Source organism: Schistocerca cancellata, chromosome 4, assembly GCF_023864275.1.
Source record: "Schistocerca cancellata isolate TAMUIC-IGC-003103 chromosome 4, iqSchCanc2.1, whole genome shotgun sequence".
In the NCBI taxonomy this organism is placed as follows: Eukaryota; Metazoa; Arthropoda; class Insecta; order Orthoptera; family Acrididae; genus Schistocerca; species Schistocerca cancellata.
In genome coordinates, this window is record NC_064629.1 from 725,879,294 (window position 1) to 725,900,533 (window position 21,240).

Sequence of the window (21,240 nt, forward strand, 5' to 3'; positions counted from 1 at the left end):
CAACTAGGACCATAAAAAGACTACTGTAAATCCTTGAAGTAGAATGACTGTAGTGGTATGTTCATATGACAATAGTGGTTCTATGTACATCTCCTTGAGTATGCTTTTATCAAAATGCATCTGAAAAGACAAAAAGAGAAAGACATTATGGTGATTACAGGGAGAATCAGATCTTCAAGGCCCTCAAAATTATATATATAAATTGGCATCAGTGTATGAACAAGAACATAAATTGTGTATTAACAAAGCATAATACAACATATACTCACATTAATGTGACCACTGTCTATGTTCAACATCATCATGCAATAACTACTCACAGATGGCAGGTGGTAGCACTAACTGTGGAGGGTATAAAATGTGTGCCAGAGGAATGTGAAAAACAGTGCAGTCATTGTCATAATGTGGAAACGTAGCAATTTACCTGATGTCAAAAAGGGCATTATCATTGGCTTTTGGATGAAGGGTGGGAGAATTTCCAAAATGGCTAAGTTTGTACACTGTTCGCATGCAGCCATGGTTAAAATATACCATGCATGGCAAACTAGTGCTATCAAAAACTGGTAATGAGGCAACTGTGATGTACCATGGGGCATAGATGACAAGGGTGAACAAAGGCTGTGGAAATGTGTATGGGTAAATACACATGCAACTGTTGCGCAACTGACTACCCAGATGAACCAAGGGGCTACCAATTGTGTCTGCTGAACAACCATTCAGCTAATGTGAATGGGACTAGCAGCAGGCACCTGATTCACACACCCATGCTGACTGCTGTCCATCAGTGACAAAGGCTGGAATTTGCATGCCAGTACTGTAATTGGACATCCACTGAGTGGCAACAGGTGGCCTTTTCAGATGAATCATGTTTTATGCTCCATTGGACATATGGTTGTTGGTGTCTACGGTGTGAAATGTCTGAAGCCAATACTCTCCAACTAGGAAGGAACATTATAGCCTGGTAATTATTTTCACGGCATTGCCTCAGTGATGGCATCATCCTGAAAGGCACAGTGGATCAACACGAGTATGCATCTACCCTTGGAGACCGTGTCCACCCCTACATGCAGTTTGTTTTTCCTCAGCACACTCGCATCTATGAACAGGACATTGTAACATTTCACACAGCTCACAGTGTACATGTGTGGTTTGAAGAACACCAGGATGAGTTTACTAAACTCCCCTGGGCACAACACCAAACTCCCCAGATTTAAACCCAACTGAGAATCTGTGGGACCACCTTGACTGGGCTGTTTGCACCATGGATTCTCAGCTGAGAAACCAAGCACAGGTGGCCATCCATGGTACTGGAGTGGCATGGCTCCACATCCCTGTTTGTGCCTTTGAGAGTCTCAGTGACTCTTTTTGTGTATGTTTGCAGTGGTCTGCATTGCAAAAGGTTGTTATTCAGGCTTTTGACAGATGGTCACAATAACGTGACTGGACAATGTTGAAGAGACTCACATAGAATCACACCCAGCTTGCTGGTCAGGAGAAGTAATTATGATTACAATGAAAATATGATGGTAAAAATTGCATAGTAATACAACTCAAGTGTCAACTTAATCTAGAAAATAGTTTTACTCATACAACAATTTAAAATGTCCATGCATTGTGTGTTTCATTAAAGTGAATAAACTGAAAAATATGTCATAATTAAATACTTTGTTTTGAATTCTAGCAACAACAGAAACTTTTCTAAATTAGGGACAGTGTATAAATAGACTGCGCACAAAAGGTATTTATAATGAAAAGGTTTTGTGCAGTAAGTGTGTCACATTTGCAGAATACAGACCAAAAGCAAATATGAAAATGAATTTTTCAGTGATATTATGCCCTGACTTGTTACTGTAGATGAAAGCTTGATCTACCATATTAAGTGAGAAACAAAACAGTAAGCAAATCAGTGGCATAATGACGTTGCCTTGCACCAAAATAGGTGAAGTAAATTTCTCTGGTGCAAAGGGTTGACCATGATTACCTTTCAAAGAGTAAAACAATGACTGGCTAATACTTAAAACATCTTCTGGACCAATTGCATTACAAAATATATGTGAAGAAGTCTGAAATGTTCCAGAAAAAATCATGACATTGCAAATGACCTGAAAGTTGTTGGCAATGGGGAAATGATAGGGATCTGAGTATGAAGTGGTTGGAACATCCACCATGTTGACAACATTTGGCATCTTCTGATGTCTACCAACTATGATTGTGCCATGAGATGTCCATTGTTAGAGGTATGAGGGATAAAACAAGAGCAAAACAAAATGCCTCACATGCAAGTGCAACATTAGTAGCAAACTCCAAGTGACAAACATCAGCCCTCTCATTGCTAGTGTGGTAGGTGGGCCAATTCTGGTAGTTCAGGATGTAATGTTGGAGGTAGCTGACTTGCTTAAAAACTGGTGTAACATCTTCTGGTGTGCTTATAGTACTCACAGACCTAAAAAGAAATTGGCATGGGAAAATATTTTGAGTGACAGGAAGAAGTTAGAGTAGACATAAATGGGTTTATTGAGAACTTAAAAAATCACACTTCAGGGATGTAATCAACACATTGTGGAAATCTTGAACAAGGGGACAAAACAATAAGTGCATGATTTTTTATTTTAAAAAATCTCTCACTGGCAGGCCAAGAACCTTTTACCTTGCCCTCATACAAATAAGAAAGTGAATGCCCACTGACCTGCTAAGCAAGCTGCTGCAGTCAGCAGCCATACTTGCTCATATATAATATGCCAAATAGTTTGAGTTTACTGTCAATGAGGAGAGTAGTCATTGCAGAAAAGAAGAGCTCCTAGACATGGTAGGGGACAACGAGGTGGTAGAAGAATATTAAATTGCAAGTGACGTAACTATAAATGGAGCACTTGTTCATTTGAAGAAGGTTGTATGAGGGTCTACGTCATTGATTTATAAAAGGGCCATATTTCAAATTAAGCCATGTCTAAAAAAACTATGAAGAAACTGAATCAGGGTTTGATACAAGGATTTAATCCCTCCCCAACATAAGTCTATGGGCTTAAAAATTATGCCATGTTGCTTGATTGTTGCTTAGTTATAGTTTAATGTCTCAGTCATTACTAGAGACAGCTGGAGAAGGACATGGGGAGGACTCTGCTGTAGTCTTTACACTTTACAGAAAACGATTCTGGCATTTACAAGAAGTAGTTCAGGAAAACATGAATCTGAATAGACAGACAACGATTTGAAGCTTACTCCTCCTAAATTCGAGTCCAGTTTGGGTTGAATACACTTGAATAATGCTCCTGATAACTTCATACATTTCTATGCTAACAAAAAATATTATATTCAGAAACAAAAATTCAAATACAGAAGTAATAATTCTGAATGGATGTGTAGTAACTGCATAATATGTGTCATTCCATTCAGAATTATTACTTCTGTATTTGAATTTTTGTTTCTGAATATAATGTTTTTTGTTAGCATAGAAATGTATGAAGTTATCAACCCCATAAACTTACTCATAACCATTGAAACATCAATTCAATTGACAAATTCTATTATGGATAATGTTATATTTCATTTCCATAGAGAACAACATTCAAGTAATATAGCACAGTATATAGCCACTTGAACTGTAGTCGAGAAATCCCTATCTCAACATACTGATTTATTTTTGTCACTTAATGGAGGGAATATTTTGAAGAGTTGCTCAATGTAGGTGAAAATGCGATCAGTAATGTTTTAGATTTCGAGGTAGAATGGGATAGGAATGATGATGGAAATAGGATCACATTTGAGGAAGTGGAAAAAATGGTCAATAGATTGCAGTGCAATAAAGCGGCTGGGGTGGATGAAATTAAGTCGGAACTCATCAAATACAGTGGAATGTCAGGTCTTAAATGGCTACACAGGATAATTGAAATGGCCTGGGAGTCGGGACAGGTTCCATCAGACTGGAAAAAAGCAGTAATCACACCAATCTTTAAACATGGAAACAGAAAAGATTGTAACAACTACAGAGGTATCTCTTTAATCAGCGTTGTGGGTAAAATCTTCTCAGGTATTGTTGAAAGGAAAGTGCGAGTATTAGTTGAGGACCAATTGGATGAAAATCAGTGTGGGTTTAGGCCTCTTAGAGGTTGTCAGGACCAGATCTTTAGCTTACGGCAAATAATGGAGAAGTGTTATGAGTGGAACAGGGAATTGTATCTATGCTTTATAGATCTAGAAAAGGCATATGACCGGGTTCCTAGGAGGAAGCTATTGTCTGTTCTACAAGATTATGGAATAGGAGGCAAACTTTTGCAAGCAATTAAAGGTCTTTACATGGGTAGTCAGGCAGCAGTTAGAGTTGACGGTAAATTGAGTTCATGGTTCAGAGTAGTTTCAGGGGTAAGACAAGGCTGCAACCTGTCTCCACTGTTGTTCATATTATTTATGGATCATATGTTGAAAACAATAGACTGGCTGGGTGAGATTAAGATATGTGGACACAAAATAAGCAGTCTTGCATATGCGGATGACTTAGTTGTGATGGCAGATTCAATTGAAAGTTTGCAAAGTAATATTTCAGAGCTAGATCAGAAATGTAAGGACTATGGTATGAAGATTAGCATCTCCAAAACGAAAGTAATGTCAGTGGGAAAGAAATATAAATGGATTGAGTGCCAAATAGGAGGAACAAAGTTAGAACAGGTGGACGGTTTCAAGTACTTAGGATGCATATTCTCACAGGATGGCAACATAGTGAAAGAACTGGAAGCGAGGTGTAGCAAAGCTAATGCAGTGAGCGCTCATCTACGATCTACTCTCTTCTGCAAGAAGGAAGTCAGTACCAAGACTAAGTTATCTGTGCACCGTTCAATCTTTCGACCAACTTTGTTGTATGGGAGCAAAAGCTGGGTGGATTCAGGTTACCTTATCAACAAGGTTGAGGTTACAGATATGAAAGTAGCTAGGATGATTGCAGATACTAGTAGATGGGAACAATGGCAGGAGGGTGTCCACAATGAGGAAATCAAAGAAAAACTGGGAATGAACTCTATAGATGTAGCAGTCAGGGTGAACAGGCTTAGATGGTGGGGTCATGTTACACGCATGGGAGAAGCAAGGTTACCCAAGAGACTCATGGATTCAGCAGTAGAGGGTAGGAGGAGTCGGGGCAGACTGAGGATAAGGTACCTGGATTCGGTTAAGAATGATTTTGAAGTAATAGGTTTAACATCAGAAGAGGCACCAATGTTAGCACTGAATAGGGGATCATGGAGGAACTGTATAAGGGGGGGCTATGCTCCAGACTGAACACTGAAAGGCATAATCAGTCTTAAATGATGATGATGATGACTTAAAATGAAGGCAGAGGTGCTTTCTTTGACAAACACTTGGCTAAGACCCTCTCACATCCTTGTAAAAATGAACTGGTGTTCCATCTCTAATACCTTGTTGACAACGAGACATTGAACCATAGAGTACACAAACTTTCCTATTTGTTGACTGTAGAGAAGTTAAATGACTCCCAGGAATGAAATTATTCTTATTTACTGAAGCAATATCATGAGAGTGAATATGACCTTTCTCATGTTGTATTACTTTCAGTAGCAATTTATAGTATGTAAATGCTTTCCTCAAAATATCATTAAATCATTCTGATTTCATGTGCGACATGAGCACATAAATACACTACTGGCCATTAAAATTGTTACACCAAGAAGAAATGCAGATGATAAGTGGGTATTCATTGGACAAATATATTATACTAGAACTGACATGTGATTACATTATCACGCAATTTGGGTGCATAGATCCTGAGAAATCAGTGCCCAGGACAACCACCTCTGGCCATAATAATGGCCTTGATATTCCTGGGCATTGAGTCAAACAGAGCTTGGATGGCGTGTACAGGTACAGCTGCCCATGCAGCTTCAACACGATACCACACTTCATCGAGAGTAGTGGCTGGCGTATTGTGACAAGCCAGTTGCTCGGCCACCATTGACCAGACATTTTCAATTGGTGAGAGATCTGGAGAATGTACTGGCCAGGGCAGCACTCGAACATTTTCTGTATCCAGAAAGGCCTGTACAGGATCTGGAACATGCGGTTGTGCATTATCCTGCTGAAATGTAAGGTTTCACAGGGATCAAATGAAGGGTAGAGCCACGGGTCGTAACACGTCTGAAATGTAATGTCCACTGTTCAAAGTGCCGGCAGTTCGAACAACAGGTGACCGAGATGTGTAACCAATGGCACCCCATACAATCATGCCCGGTGATATGCCAGTATGGCGATGATGGATACACACTTCCAATGTGCGTTCACCACCATGTCGCCAAACACGGATGTGACCATCATGATGCTGTAAACAGAACCTGTATTCATTCGAAAAAATGAAGTTTTGCCATTCGTGCACACAGGTTCGTCATTGAGTACACCATCGCAGGTGCTCCTGTCTGTGATGCAGCGTCAAGGGTAACCACAGCCATGGTCTCCGAGCTGATAGTCCATGCTGCTGCAAAACAACGTCGAACTGTTCATGCAGATGGTTGTTGTCTTGCAAACATCCCCATCTGTTGACTCAGGGATCAAGACGTGGCTGCACGATCTGTTACAGCCACACGGATAAGATGCCTGTCGTCTTGACTGCTAGTGACATGAGGCCATTGGGATCCAGCAAGGCGTTCCGTATTACCTTCCTGAACCCACCGATTCCATATTCTGCTAACAGTCATTGGATATCAATCAACGCGAGCAGCAATGTCGCGATACGATAAACTGCAATCATGATAGGCTACAATCCAACCTTTATCAAAGCTTACATGCGGCATCACAACAACGTTTCACCAGGCAACGCTGGTCAACTGCTCTTTATGTATGAGAAATCAGTTGGAAACTTTCCTCATGTCAGCAACCTTGTGTGAATGCTCTGAAAAGCTGATCATTTGCATATCACAGCACCTTCTTCCTGTCAGTTAAATTTTGCGTCTGTAGCACGTCATCTTCGTGGTGTAGCAATTTTAATGGCTAGTAGTGTAGATCATCTGTATCATTAGTAGTAGTTGCCAGAAAAGATGCTCTTTATATTACATTGCATATTATATTATGGAGCAGCATCTATTGGAAGAAATAGTGTTTTCCCTTAGAAGTATTGCATAAAATTCATTTATGTGAGTTCTTAGTTGTCTAGATGCAACAGATGTGCCCATTTGCAGTTCTATTGAACAGACAGTGTAGTTTTTCTGCTCACTATATGCTTAATAGCCAGTTAACACTCTTTTCCACTTGTAGAAATACCAAATTTTCAAGTTCATATTATGTCTTAAAGTCAGGTGATTCCAGTTCTTCTATGTGTTGAATATGGAAGGACAACTTTTGTAAATAATCTGAAGAGACTGCTAACCAACTCCATATGAAACACCTGTTCATCATGAGAAATTTCACATGTACCACTTTCCCCACATGGAGGCTCTGAACAATCCTACACAGATGTTTTGAATCTTCACATTCTTGAACACCCCTGACTATACTAAATGATAGAAGCAACATGTTACATTTGCACATTTGGATTTACGATTGTATAACTTCAATTTAATGGAGTGTTGAGCTCCAATTTAAAATGTCAAATGCAGAAAATTAACCTAAATATTCACAGTAACAGTAATGAACATTACTAACAGCCAAGTATTGCACACCAAAATCTAGGCACACTTGCTACTAGATGCAACAGTTAGAAAACATGTCTAAATAATAACTGGGATTCCCTTGCATGTAAAAAAAAACCTATCATGGCAATTTTTTCATTATTAATGCAATGTCCAACATATTTCTATACATTTTTGTGAGAAGTGCAGCTTGGTTGTAGTGAGATTTTATATTTTATTGATTTTTTTTGTTTCTCTTGAACAGTTTCTTTTGGATTTCCCATTACAGTGATAAAATTTACTGAAAATGTTTCTTTAAAATTATGACTTCATGACTGTAAATGTTGAAATTAAATAAATACAATCTAAGATTAAGTGTGCACGGGATCAGCTATGATTTAAATCCAGATCTGCAGCTCTTTCAGCCAGTCTCTGTCACCTGAATAAATACAAAACAATCCAAGCCTTTGGAAGATGTTTTCATCAGCATGGCTAAGAAAGCAAAGTATCTGAGAACCACAACACAGTTAACCAATGTTAATAAGATCACTGTACAAAATATTAGTCAACTTCCCTACTCCTCTCCTCCTGCCTCACCCTCCATGTCAAGAGAGTGACACTTTGGAGCACTGCAGAATTGGTACCAGGTCATCAAGTGACCCTCCACTACTGACATAAGCTATATCAATGAAGTGGTATATATGTGCCAGTTGGTTGAATGGAATCGGTGCAATTCCATGGATCACCGTGGTGACATAACAGAAAGGAGCTAACGTGATGATTCCCACACCATGAATGATGCTGCCAGATCTGTTAGTGTATTAATTTGGACTGTACAATGTGTCAACATGGAATGATATACCATTCAGGGCCATGTAATATGGTATAAATCAATGATCATAAACAGATCCTAACTGACAAATGTCACACCTCAGCAATGACAACCAGTTTCAAACTCTACTGACATTTTGCTGCTGTCATTGACTTCGGAGCCATCTCAACCAGTTTCCAAGGGAACCTTATGAAGGGAACTACATGTAATATGACATTTAGAGTTGGGTACCTGGCAAAAGACCGCCACTCAAAGCATTTCATAAAGCTGCCTATCTTCAGTGTGCCAAACAACACACAAATTGGATAGTAGCTGACTGGAAGCAGATGTTTTTGAATGATGCAAGGTGACAAGTGAACTGATAGTCCAATAAATGCATTTAACCTGCAGTGTGAGGAGAGTGTGTACTATGATCAAAATAACAAAGTAATTGACTGTTCAGCATGGGAAAAGATGATGTTGTCAGTTCACCTAAGCCTATGCATGAAATATGGCAGTGACAGCAAGAGCTGGGCAATTCCATACTGAATACATTCACATGCTGCTCATTAATGTGCATTACTGGGTTTATTTAAAAGAAAGCAATGGAGACAATGAAAATTAACCATGATTATTACATTACTGGTTGCAAGTATCATCCACAGCTGGCTGTAGCAACTAGAAACTGATGAGACAGCAGAGAAATACAACAACAGTGAACAGAAGGCATGACTGAGCTCATTTTTTGACTGATTGTTGCTGTCCTGTAATCAAACAGCTGTCAGACATCTTTTTTTATTCTGATCCAGATGTAGTTCAGGTCAGAGGTAGTTCCATGGTTTTTTGAATATGTTTTTCACAATGTGACTTTAGCCCATTTATTCAAGTTACTGTGAACATTCTTGGTGACCAAGGATAGCCGTTTCTTCTACATCTTCATGATGAGTATGCTGTGGATACTTCAATTCTCCAAGATGACAACAGCAATTTTCACAGAGCAGCATGTATAAATTCTGGTTTGATAAACACTCAGGCACCTTACTGAATTTCAACTGAGATATAAATTACCCAATGTTAATCCCATAGAAAATGTCTGGGACCATTTGAAACAGCAGGTGAAATCTAGCAGTCAACATGCCTACAATTTTGTAGCTCTACAGGTTCTAATCACAAATGAGTGGTTTGAGTTGGATGTGACATACCTAAAGAAATTTGTGGACTCTCTTCCTCACTTTTTGAGGCCATTAGCAAGATCAGAGACTATGTTACCCAGTATTAGTATAACACCTTCTGAGAGTGACTAGTTTTTGTCCAATGTGCATACCTTCAAATACTAAAATGACTGCTTGAGCCAATACAGCAAAAAAATTGTCCACATTATAGTGATCCAAGGTTCCTCCAAAATGACAATGTTCTTGATCCTATGTCATGAAGTATTAGGCAGTTCATGGCCGAAATGAAATACCCAAGATAATGAAATACCCAAGATTTTGCACCCACCTTACTCAGCAGGTCCAAACTCCTGTGTGACCTTTTCCTCTTCTGTAGAATGAAAAAGGCCTATAAGGCAAAAGTCCTCAGAACTTAGAAGATGTGAAATCAGAATACACATGAAAAAGAATTTTTGAAAACAAGCATTGAAATAGAACTTCATCATTGATGGGATGTTAAACTCTAATCTTCCTTTCTTTTTCTTTGTAGCATGGCTTCATTTATACCTCATTTAGGATGAAAGATAGGAAGTATAGGGTTTAACATCCCATTAACAATGATATGGTACCAATGACCAAGCAGTTTGGTCCCTCCCCCTGCCTTTAAACTGACCAACCAACCAACAACAAAATCATCAGAGACAATAATACTGAGTCCATGCGGCTCAAAGGTTTGGTGTGAGTCTTTCAATTGGATGCCTCTTCAGAAACTTACATGTCCCTAACCTACCCTAGTAATCATACCAGGGAAAGCTGAAGTACAGTTTAATGTGGAATCCAAACCACCTGTCAGTCCTGGTGAATCTTCACATCATTGAGAGGTGAAGGATACTTAAAGGCAGATGGAAATACTTTGTGGTCTGGCCAAGATTTGATCCTGCAACCTTTCAGTTTCCAGATATGTGCTTCACCATTAAACCATCAGGCATGACTATTATTAAAAATGGGCCATACTAGGAGAACATTGAATTGCAGATGGATGGAAACCACTCACTCCATTGTGGCCACCCATTGTCAAGAAATGAAGTTAACCACATTAAAAAAATACTTATTTTCTGGTTGTCATGGTGATTAGAAATAAACCACAAACATATGCCATCAAACCACCAACACATTTTTTTTAATTCATTCAAAATTTCATGTATCTCAGTTACTGTCATAAAAGCACAAAAAATCAACATCCATCTCATAAAGTGGAAAATATGATTATTTGGAAAAGTCATCAGTCAACTCATCCCAGTTTCAATACCATAGAGCTAATTCAAATCTTTTTTCTGTGTGTATGGACATTGAAGTGGTGAATGAGAATTTGTACCAAGGCCAGGGTTCAAACCTGGGTCTCTACTCACTCAGCAGATGCACAACCACTATGCCACACTGGTGCAGTGGCTTTGCACAACAGCATGGACAACCTAGCACACCTCCCTCCTCAATCCAAATTCCCATTCACACCTCAGCCCACTTGGTATTCCCCCCAAAACTTGAACAACATTGTAGAGTCTCTCCCGCTGTATTGGAATAATACCTCAGCATCAAATAAAATGGAGAATCCTGTCTGAAATCCAATCATAGGTGCTTTAATCAAATAAAACTGTTTTTCATTCATTGCTTCATAGATATTTGAGACTTGAAAAAAGTTGCCGGGACCATATGGCTTCATTGGATCAAATTTTTTCTGTTCATGCACCATTTTTAGCATGGTTAAAGTCCATCTGTCTCCTTCAGTAATCTATATACAGCAGAATTCAACAAAACAGTGTGGTATACATGACTCTTGTTGCCTCCTGGTTAATTTGAATGGTGAGTTGTCCCTCTGTAGTATGGTGGTAGGTCATAATGTATTAGTGTAGGCAACATAAACTGTGGACATGGTGCCCTGCAGTTTTCTCAAAAGCTATTCATGATGGTGCTGCTAGCCCTCTAACAAAATATTTTCATCACAGAGCTATGCAAGCAGTTCACAAACTTCACTTAGCAAAGCATATAAACTGACAGTTAGGGTCAAATGTGGCTCATTTGTAACTGAATCTGGATTATAAATTTATAGGCAAATAGAAAAAGAAATGAAAAAGTTACAATTCTAACTTAACATTTATTGGAGTTTGTTTTAATTTTTCAGTCATGAAAAAAAGAAAATGTACTGGGAACAATTGGAGATGAGGTGTCGTTATATGTATCGACAACAGCACACAGCACGCCACTGCAACTGCTGCGATGATTGCCGCTACCCACTTCCACATGAAGGATTCCCTTGGGAGGTTATGGATGAGAGGTAACAAACCTTTAATTGAATTTATGTGTTAGAATAAAATATTATTAAAAGTATACAGAAATAACAAAACCATCTACATAAAGATTACACCTACAACTCTTAAAATATACCAATACAATATTCCCCTTTCACAGTGGCATGAGGGAATGTTGCCAACAACTTTAACATGGATAATTACTTTGTTAAATTGTAAAATATATTAAGTTACATTTAAGTTACTAACAAAAACTGAAAAATGTCATTTATCATCAGCAATAAAGATATGTAACATATAGCAGTGAGTGAAATTCATACGAATACCCTGTCCATTCCCTTATGTACCTACTTGACCAGTGGGCATCAAATAACCTTCATCATGAACTATGTTTCTTAACATCACATCTAGGTGGTGATAAATGTAATATGATTGACAATGTATAGTAGTTCTGCCTTTATATAAAACTGCCAATCCCTAAGCATATAAACTGACCGTTAGGGTCAAATGTGATTCATTTGTAACTGAATATAGATTATAAATTCACAGGCAAATGGAAAAAGAAATGAAAAGGTTTCAATTCTAACTGAAACACCATCATCAGCTGTTCAGTATATTTTGGTACAACTAAAGAGTGGAAATGGAAAATGTTCTAGATGCCAAATTTCACATATGTCAGGAGAATGAAAAATCAATGTGTATGCAATTCACTTGCAGGTCTCTGGTTCTGCAGTGGTCCATTTACTTTGTAAGTGTATTGTACAAGAGAATTCACTGTCGCCCCTTATTTTCAGTAAAATGAATTACCAGAACACAACCCTTGATATAAAAATATGTTTATTCTCATAATACACAAGATGTGCACTCACTGTTGCTCTTGACTTGACTGAGACATACTTCCACCTGTGACGAAGTCTCCAGGCTACCTGTTACTCTAACACATGGCAAGATAACAATGCTTGCTGCTCACTGCAATACTTATCAGGATGAGACATAAATCTGCTAACTGCAGTCTCCAAAGTAGCTTATTCTAACATAAAGCCAGATACAATGCATCCCACTCAGTGAAGTGCTATCCAGGCTGAGACACATCTGCTTGCTGCAGATTGTCCCAGGTAACTCTCATGTTACCTTGATGTGGCCCCTCAGCCATACCTGCCTGTCCCAAGCAAAATGACAGGAGGGAGGAAGGAGAAACCATTAGGTAGAGGGTGTAGGGACAGTACCTGCATTTCAGCAGCTGTCACTCCTTGCAGACCAAAAAATCACTCCCACACAGCCATGGACAGCATATCTGCACTGATGAGAACTTCCTTGCCCAGTATGCTTAAGATCTCATGAGGGCCTTCACAGGCAGGCACTACTCCCCAAACTTACTCCACAACCAGATTTCCCATGCCATATCCTCACACACACCTAATGCCTCCACCACCTCCGAGAATCAACCACAAAAATGTGCCCCCTCATGACCCATTATCACCCTGGACTGAAACAACTGAAGCATAATTTTTGCCAGGACTTTATCAGAATGCCCTAAAATGAGGGCATCTTATCCAAGATTCTTCCCACTCTCCTAAAGTCATACTCCATTGCCCATCCAAACTACACAACATCCTGGACCAACCCTATGTCATTCCTACTCCCATCCCATTGCCACAGGCATCATACCCCTGTGGAAGGCCCAGGTGTGAGACCTGCCCAATCCACCGACTCAGCACATCCAGTTCCAGTACTGTCACAGGGTTATCCTATCCCATCAGAGGCAGGACCATCTGTGAAAGCAGCCGTGTCATACACCAACTCTGCTGCAATCAGTGCACAGCATTTTATGTCAATACAGTCCTTGGCCAATTTATTAGATGCACTACAGTTTTTAAGTAAATTTTTTATTTATGTCTAACAAAATTTGTTTGTTTTTAATACATAAACTGTGATAAAATGATTATGAGTTGTCTACTTCATAACTAAGGTGATATAACAAATAAATAAAACATAGCATTTGTTGAAAATATTTTATTTCAATAATTATAACAAAAATTAAAATATTGTGAAAGTGAAAACATTAATTTTAATATCTAGTTGAGCCAACTTTTGGAGCTATGAGAGCCTTAATATGACATGGCATGCTGTCAATGCAGGACTGTACAGTTTCCTGATAATGATACCACACATTGATGATCTTCTCAAAGAGCTGTGTTTTTGTTGTGATGACATCTTTTGCCACCTCCCTCTTCATTAGTTCCCATACTTTTTTTTCTATGGGGTTCATGTTGGAACTATTACCTGGCCAGTCTAACAGAGGGATATTTTGTTCCTTCAGAAAGGATTTGATTGACCTGGCTGTGTGACAGGGAGCACCATTCTGCATAAAAATAAATGGTTCCCCATTCGGGGACCATTCTCTGAGCTGTGGTATTACCTGTTTTTGTTTTTGAAGGACTTCCTTGAACTGGTCTTGCCTCATTATGCCTTTAACCATGTAAAGACATCCTGTTCCCTTGCCAAAGATGACAGACCAAATTATCAACTTAGTTGCGTGTTTTATGGTGTGAATAATGCAGTTGGGATGAAATTTTTCTCCTGTTCGATGGTGCACATACTGACATTTGTTAGTTAAAATTTCAAATGTGTTTTCATCGCTGAAGCATACCTGTAAAAATCAAGAAACATAATTAATCTACTATGAATAAATGTACATAGGTTGTATCATATTGTAAATAATAATTTTAAAGTTAAATTACCGATCTTCAGAAATTCACATCCTTATCACACCACTGTTTAATCTACTTCAGAGGCTTTACTTTCATTGTGGCTGTTAACATTGGTTTTCTAGTGGGTTGGCAGGCCTTGAAATCAATATCCTTCAACTTTCTGCGAACAGTGCATCAGATGCATTCACATTAGCTTCTTCCAGTTGAGATTTTATCTGAAACTTCCTGGTAGATTAAAACCATGTGCTGGATCGAGACTCAAACTCAGGACTTTTGCCTTTTGCAGGCAAGTGCTCTACCACCTGAGCTACCCAAGCAGATTCATGTCCCACCCTAACAGCTTCAATTCTGCCAGTACCTCATCTCCAACCCTTCAAACTTCACAGAAGCTCTTCTGTGAATCTTGTGGAACTAACACTTCTGGGAGAAAGGATATTGCAGAGACATTGCTCAGTCACAGTCTGGAGGATGTCTCCAAAATGAGATTTTCACTCTGCAGTAGAGTGTGCGCTGATATGAGACTTCATGGCAGATTAAAACTGTGTGCCCGACCGTGACTCAAACTCGGGACCTTTGCCTTTCGCGGGCAAGTGCTCTACATTCTGAGCTACCCAAGCAAGACTCACGACCCGTCCTCACAGCTTCAATTCTGCCAGTACCTCGTCTGCCAGGAAATTTCATATCAGTGCACACTCCACTGCAGAGTGAAAATCTCATTCTGGAAACAACCCCTAGGCTGTGGCTAAGTCATGTCTCCGCAATATCCTTTCTTCCAGGAATGATAGTTCTGCATGGTACGCAGAAGAGCTTCTGTGAAGTTTGGAAGCTAGGAGATGAGGTACTGGCAGAATTAAAGCTGTGCGGACAGGTCATGAGTTGTGCTTGGGTAGGTAAGATGGTAGAGCACTTGCTTGCGAAAGGCAAAGATCCTGAGTTCGAGTCATCAGCCAGCACACAGTTTTAATCTACCAGGAAGTTTCATATCAGCGCACACTCCACTGCATAGTGAAAATCTCATTCTGGAGATTTTATCTGTTTCATTGTTTCAAATTTGTTTTCTAGGCAAATTATTTTGAGAAAACTTTCTGACCTTGGAGTGAAAATTGGTTTTCTTCAACATTTGTTCTTCCTTTTGGGGCTCAGTTCTTCACCTGAATCAATTTTCTTCTTTATACGCCTCACACTAGCTTCTGATGTTTCCAACCTTTGTGAAATTTCATGACTGGAATACATTTTTGTGTTAATGAAGGCTTTGACCTCCGCTTTTTTATGTGGTGACTCTTTTACCCATTTTTAAAGGTCACAGTTAGTAATATCTGTTTGTTAAACAATCAATTGTGATGTCGATATTACAAAATTGATAATAAAAGTGAGCAAAATATTACACCAGTTACATGCGAGAACACTATTGAACAGGTCCTTTCCTGTATGCTGTACTCTGCATATTAATACAATAAGTCAACAATCCAATGTCATGAAGCAACAATAGATACAAAATTCAACAATGTAATAAGTTCCCTGAATAGCTGTCATAATTTTTCTGATTAATAGCATTAAATATAGTACACAACATGTAATTATTACAAACAACATTAAAAATGTGCAGTTCGTCTAATAATTTGGCCAGGGACTGTATGTCAACCAAGCAGCTGTCCACCAGAATGACATTGACCACCCAATGGCACAACATTCAGCTGAGCACAACATGCCTGAGTTCAATGGCTGCTTCAAATCTGGGTCATCTGGAGCCATCCCTCCACCACCAGTTTTTGTGAACTACACAGCTGGGTGATATCTGTGCAACACCTCCTCTTATCACATAACCCTTCTGACATCAGTTTCCATTAATCTCTGCCCGCTATTGTTGACAATAATTATTTCTCTTTTTCTCTTTATTCCTCTCCTTTTCCACTACTCCTCTCTCCTCCCTCCCCACCTCTCCCTGCCCACTGCCTAACCTGTAGCATTTCACTGTCCGCCATCCCCACCATACTATCTGTCTCCCTCCCTGCCGCAGCCTCCTCCTTACCCCCACCCAGTCGTCACTCCCATCGTGCACTGGTGCCACTGCTCACAGTGTGGTTTCAGTTGCCTGAGACTGCAGTCATGGCTGAGATATGGACATTACCACCCACAACAAGTTACCACACTTCATCAAGAGTAGTGACTGGCGTATTGTGACGAGCCCGTTGCTTGGCCACCATTGACCAGACGTTTTCAATTGGTGAGAGATCTGGAGAATGTGCTGGCCAGGGCAGCAGAGGAACTTTTTCTGTATCCAGATAGGCCCGTACAGAACCTGCAACATGTGGTCGTGCATTATCCTGCTGAAATGTAGGGTTTCGCAGGGATCGAATGAAGGGTAGAGCCACGGGTCGTAACACATCTGAAATGTAACGTCCACTGTTCAAAGTGCCATCAATGCGAACAAGAGGTGACCGAGACGTGTAACCATTGGCACCCCATACCATCAAGCTGGGTGATACACCAGTATGGTGAAGATGAATGTCATTTTGCCATTCGTGCACCCAGGTTCATCATTGAGAACACCATCACAGGCACTCCTGTCTGTGATGCAGCGTCAAGGGTAACCGTGGTCTCCGAGCTGATAGTCCATCCTGCTGCAAACGTCATCTAGCTGTTCGTGCAGATGGTTGTTGTCTTGCAAACGTCCCCATCTGTTGACTCAGGGATCAAGACGTGGCTGCATGATCCATTACAGCCATGCAGATAAGATGCCTGTCATCTCAACTGCTAGTGATACGAGGCCGTTGGGATCCAGCATGGAATTCAATATTACCCTCCTGAACCCACTGATTCCATATTCTACTAACAGGCATTGGATCTCGACCAACGCGAGCAGCAATATCACGATACGATAAACTGCAATCACGATAGGGTACAATCCAACCTTTATCAAAGTCAGAAATGTGATGGTACGCATTTCTCCTCCTTACACAACGCATCACTACAATGTTTCACCAGGCAACGTTGGTCAACTACTGTTTGTGTATGAGAAATTGGTTGGAAACTTTCCTCATGTCAGCACGTTGTAGGTGTCGCCACCGGCACCAACCTTGTGTGAATGCTCTGAAAAGCTAATCATTTGCATATCAGAGCATCTTCTTCCTGTCAGTTAAATTTTGCATCTGTAGCACGTCATCTTCGTGGTGTAGCATATTTAATGGCCAGTAGTGTATATCAATGAAAATAATCAACTTTTCAAAATATAATGTAATTGGATAGATATAAAATCGACTCAACAAGTGGCAGCAGCAGAACACATGTATAAAATGTATTCAGAGTTAGCAAGCTTCCAAAGCTAGTGGCTCCTTCTTCTGGCAGAAGAAGTCTTCCTTCCCCTTCAACCCTTCTGCCAGATGAAGGAGCCACTGGCTCCAAAAGCTTGCAAATTGCAATACCATTGATAAGTGTGTTTTCCTGCTGCCAGTCCACTTGGTGAGTTGCTTCTTTATCCATCCAATTACATTATATTTTCTATAAAGGAATGTTTGGAAACAGTTCAGTGTTTCTCATTTTGCTTTGCAAATCTCACTTTCAGTTCCTGTGCTACACATGAGTACGCGGATAATAACTTTGGTGAGATTGACAACCTCTACATTAGAATGGAATTTACACTGATATATGACTCTGAACATCAACATTGAGGTGATAGTCTGTTTGGCAACAGCACAGTGAATCAATGGTATTTTCAGTACATGCTTCCTTGTCTGTCATATCAGCCACTTCTTTTCCCAGAATTCTCATGTGTTCTGACCCAGTGGAATAACACCTCATTCAAATACTTTGTAGCTGTATATGTTGACCAGTATTGTCTGGACTGTGTAACATATACAATGGATTCAGAAATTTAAAGCATGTGAAACATTTTGCTTTACAAATACACATCATCTGTTCCAGTTCCTCGAGGTTATATGTAACTATGCATGAGACAGAGTACACCAATTTCATAAACACATTTTAAGAACATTCTCAGGAGAAGTTACAATGCAGCTATGAAAACCCATCTGTTTAGATTTATCAGTGAATATACCCATTTAGTTGTGGAGTTTATTTAAAATTCTATAAAATAGAGTTTAAAATGCTAAACCTAAATTTTTTTGGGCCTCTTCAATAGAGTGGTTAGAAGTCAGCTCCAACTCTGGGTTGTGGGTGATATTTTCCTTATGCCACCTACCATTGGGCCCTGCATGGCATACATATCAAATGGTTTAAGTGTTTATGGGCGATTCATTTAATGATGTACAGTTTGGAATGTAGATGATCATGGAACAGCAAAACGTCTATAGACATAACACACCACAAGGTGCTACCACCAGATTCCTAGTGGAGGCTGCCCAGCCACAGAATGTGGACTGGAAGCAGCCATAGGTAGCCTCATTCCCACATGGGAATGTAGGTCTCACAGCTCTGTATAATGTAAATGCAGAATTTAACTGCAACTGCATAGAATAATTCTAAAGCTGAAGCAAATGAATGGTATCATCATCCAAAATCTATAGCTGAGGTGCTTAAGATCTTCAGCATCTTTGGTGATTCTTCCTATCAGATCCCTTAAGTACTGTAACCATGAGAACTTCTCATCATTATGTCTGCCTTCGGACATCCAAAGAAAAAGAGACAAAAGTTCTTCATTTCCTGCAGTCACTTATAATGAACAGAAACACAAAAGCACATCTCTTTAATTTTCCCACATATGTATCAGTGATGAGAAGCACAATTTCTTATAGAAGAAGCTATTGCATTTCATTACTTTGAAAATGAATAAGCCACGTATTTTCTTTGCTGCAAACAGAGATTTATTTTCCTTTTCTTGCCTGTATGGAATTTCCAACCAGCAATCTCATTCTGAAGAACATCTTACTATTTTTTTTAAAAAATCATCTAATGTTGCTTGAGATTAATGTTGTTCCTTGGTACTGATTATATTTTCAATACTTTGTGTTAAAATCAAAAACTCTTTCTTAATTATTGTTTATTATTTTTGCTTCTTTCTTTTCTTTCTGTTTAGTAAAATAAATTCTGTGGACAGACATGCATATAAAATGGTTTTACACATTTTCCTCAGTTCAGTAGACAATCCTGATTAAGATATAAGATAATTTAGTAATCATTTTAGGCACCGGCATTTTCCCAGGCATATCAGTTATGTTGTGTGGAGTTTCTATGCACCATTAGTTTGTGAAGCTACAAACTTTGAACATGGCCTTGAATCTGAATATGTAAATTGCAAAGCAGTGAACTTAGTTCACATCACCAATTGATACACTAAATTACTGTTGCACTGGTTAAACACAAATGCTGGATGTAAATATGTAAGTCTCAAAATTCTTAAATACTACCCTCATGATTACATCAGTTCTTTTCCATTTTGTTTGCTTTGTTTCTCATCGATATTGTCATGAGCTGTGGTGCATGCAGTATGGCATAATTGTTAGCATCACTGACTGGTGTGCTTAGGATCACCAGTTCAAATCCAATCACCAGGAATTATTTCTCATTTAATGTTTATCAGTTCTTGAAATATGTTATGTTTGTAACGTTTGTTTATTTTGAAATATTCAGTGTTTGTATAAATACCAGCATTTGGGAATATTCAGTGTTTGTATAAACAGCTGCATTCTCTGTCCAGGAGTTTAGTTCTGTTCTGCCTATAAGCTGGTGTCAAGTGATGCTAAGTATTGATCTTTCTTATGATCCTGCCTTCATATTTGGAGTTGATTATGGTTTCAACGTGACATTGTTTGCTGAAGGTAGGCCAAACTGATGAAAACATTTGGCAACAATCTGCAACAAGTCTGATTATTAAAAGAACAATTTAAGAACAGGACCAACATAATGGGGAAATGACCTGCTCATACATATAGATATTTTGGCCCTATGCCCCATCATGAACCCCAGTATGACAGAAGTCAACAAAATCTCACACTTGATGAAAGGAGTCACAGAAGACATTTGCCAATATCTTCTGGTAAAGTATGTCACGACAGAAGAATTCACCAAGTGGTGCCAGCAAATTGAGAAAATGCTGCAAAGAAGAACTGGATGAAAGAAATATGGTCAGTTGCAGAATGTGGTTTCTGTGACAGTTGTGGAAGACCACCACGAATTCACCTCTGTCATATGCCAGATAGGAAGACAAGGGATACAGTAGTGTATGCAGTCACAGTAACAAGAGACAGCAGTGATCCATGTGGGTCCCATGCATTAGGAGGTAAAAGGGAATGTTAAAGAAGGGTGTATTGATCTTTAGCATCAATCTCTGCCACTAGTCAAACACTCCAAGAATGGACTTGACCAACTCAGACTTATGCAACAACCATCAAATGACAATGCAACATCTGATCACTGCAGATATGACCAACTCCACTGACAAGTACTGCATCCCACGGAAGAACAGACATTTGGAGGACAGAGGACATCATGTCAATATGTTTTCCTCATGGATGTGCTGGACACATTGTCCACTACTGCAGAGAGGGAAGACAAGTGCTTTATCACTATTACATGGCAATACACCAACCATCACAACAGTCTTCTCCATGCCAGTCATAGTTGACCTGTGGGACAAAGCCCATTGCCATGCCCTGGATGTGGTCACTCCCAATACATTGCAGCATTTTCCCATTGCCATAC

General features: G+C 39.4%; 1 protein-coding gene across 1 annotated transcript in view; it reads left to right on the forward strand.

Moving 5' to 3' along the window:
• Positions 1-21,240, forward strand: part of LOC126183790 (uncharacterized) — a 50,258-nt gene that overhangs the window by 20,750 nt on the left and 8,268 nt on the right. The window contains exon 5 of the mRNA XM_049926029.1: positions 11,746-11,898. Coding sequence (XP_049781986.1) covers positions 11,746-11,898 — 153 coding nt within the window. The remainder of the gene's footprint in view (positions 1-11,745; positions 11,899-21,240) is intronic.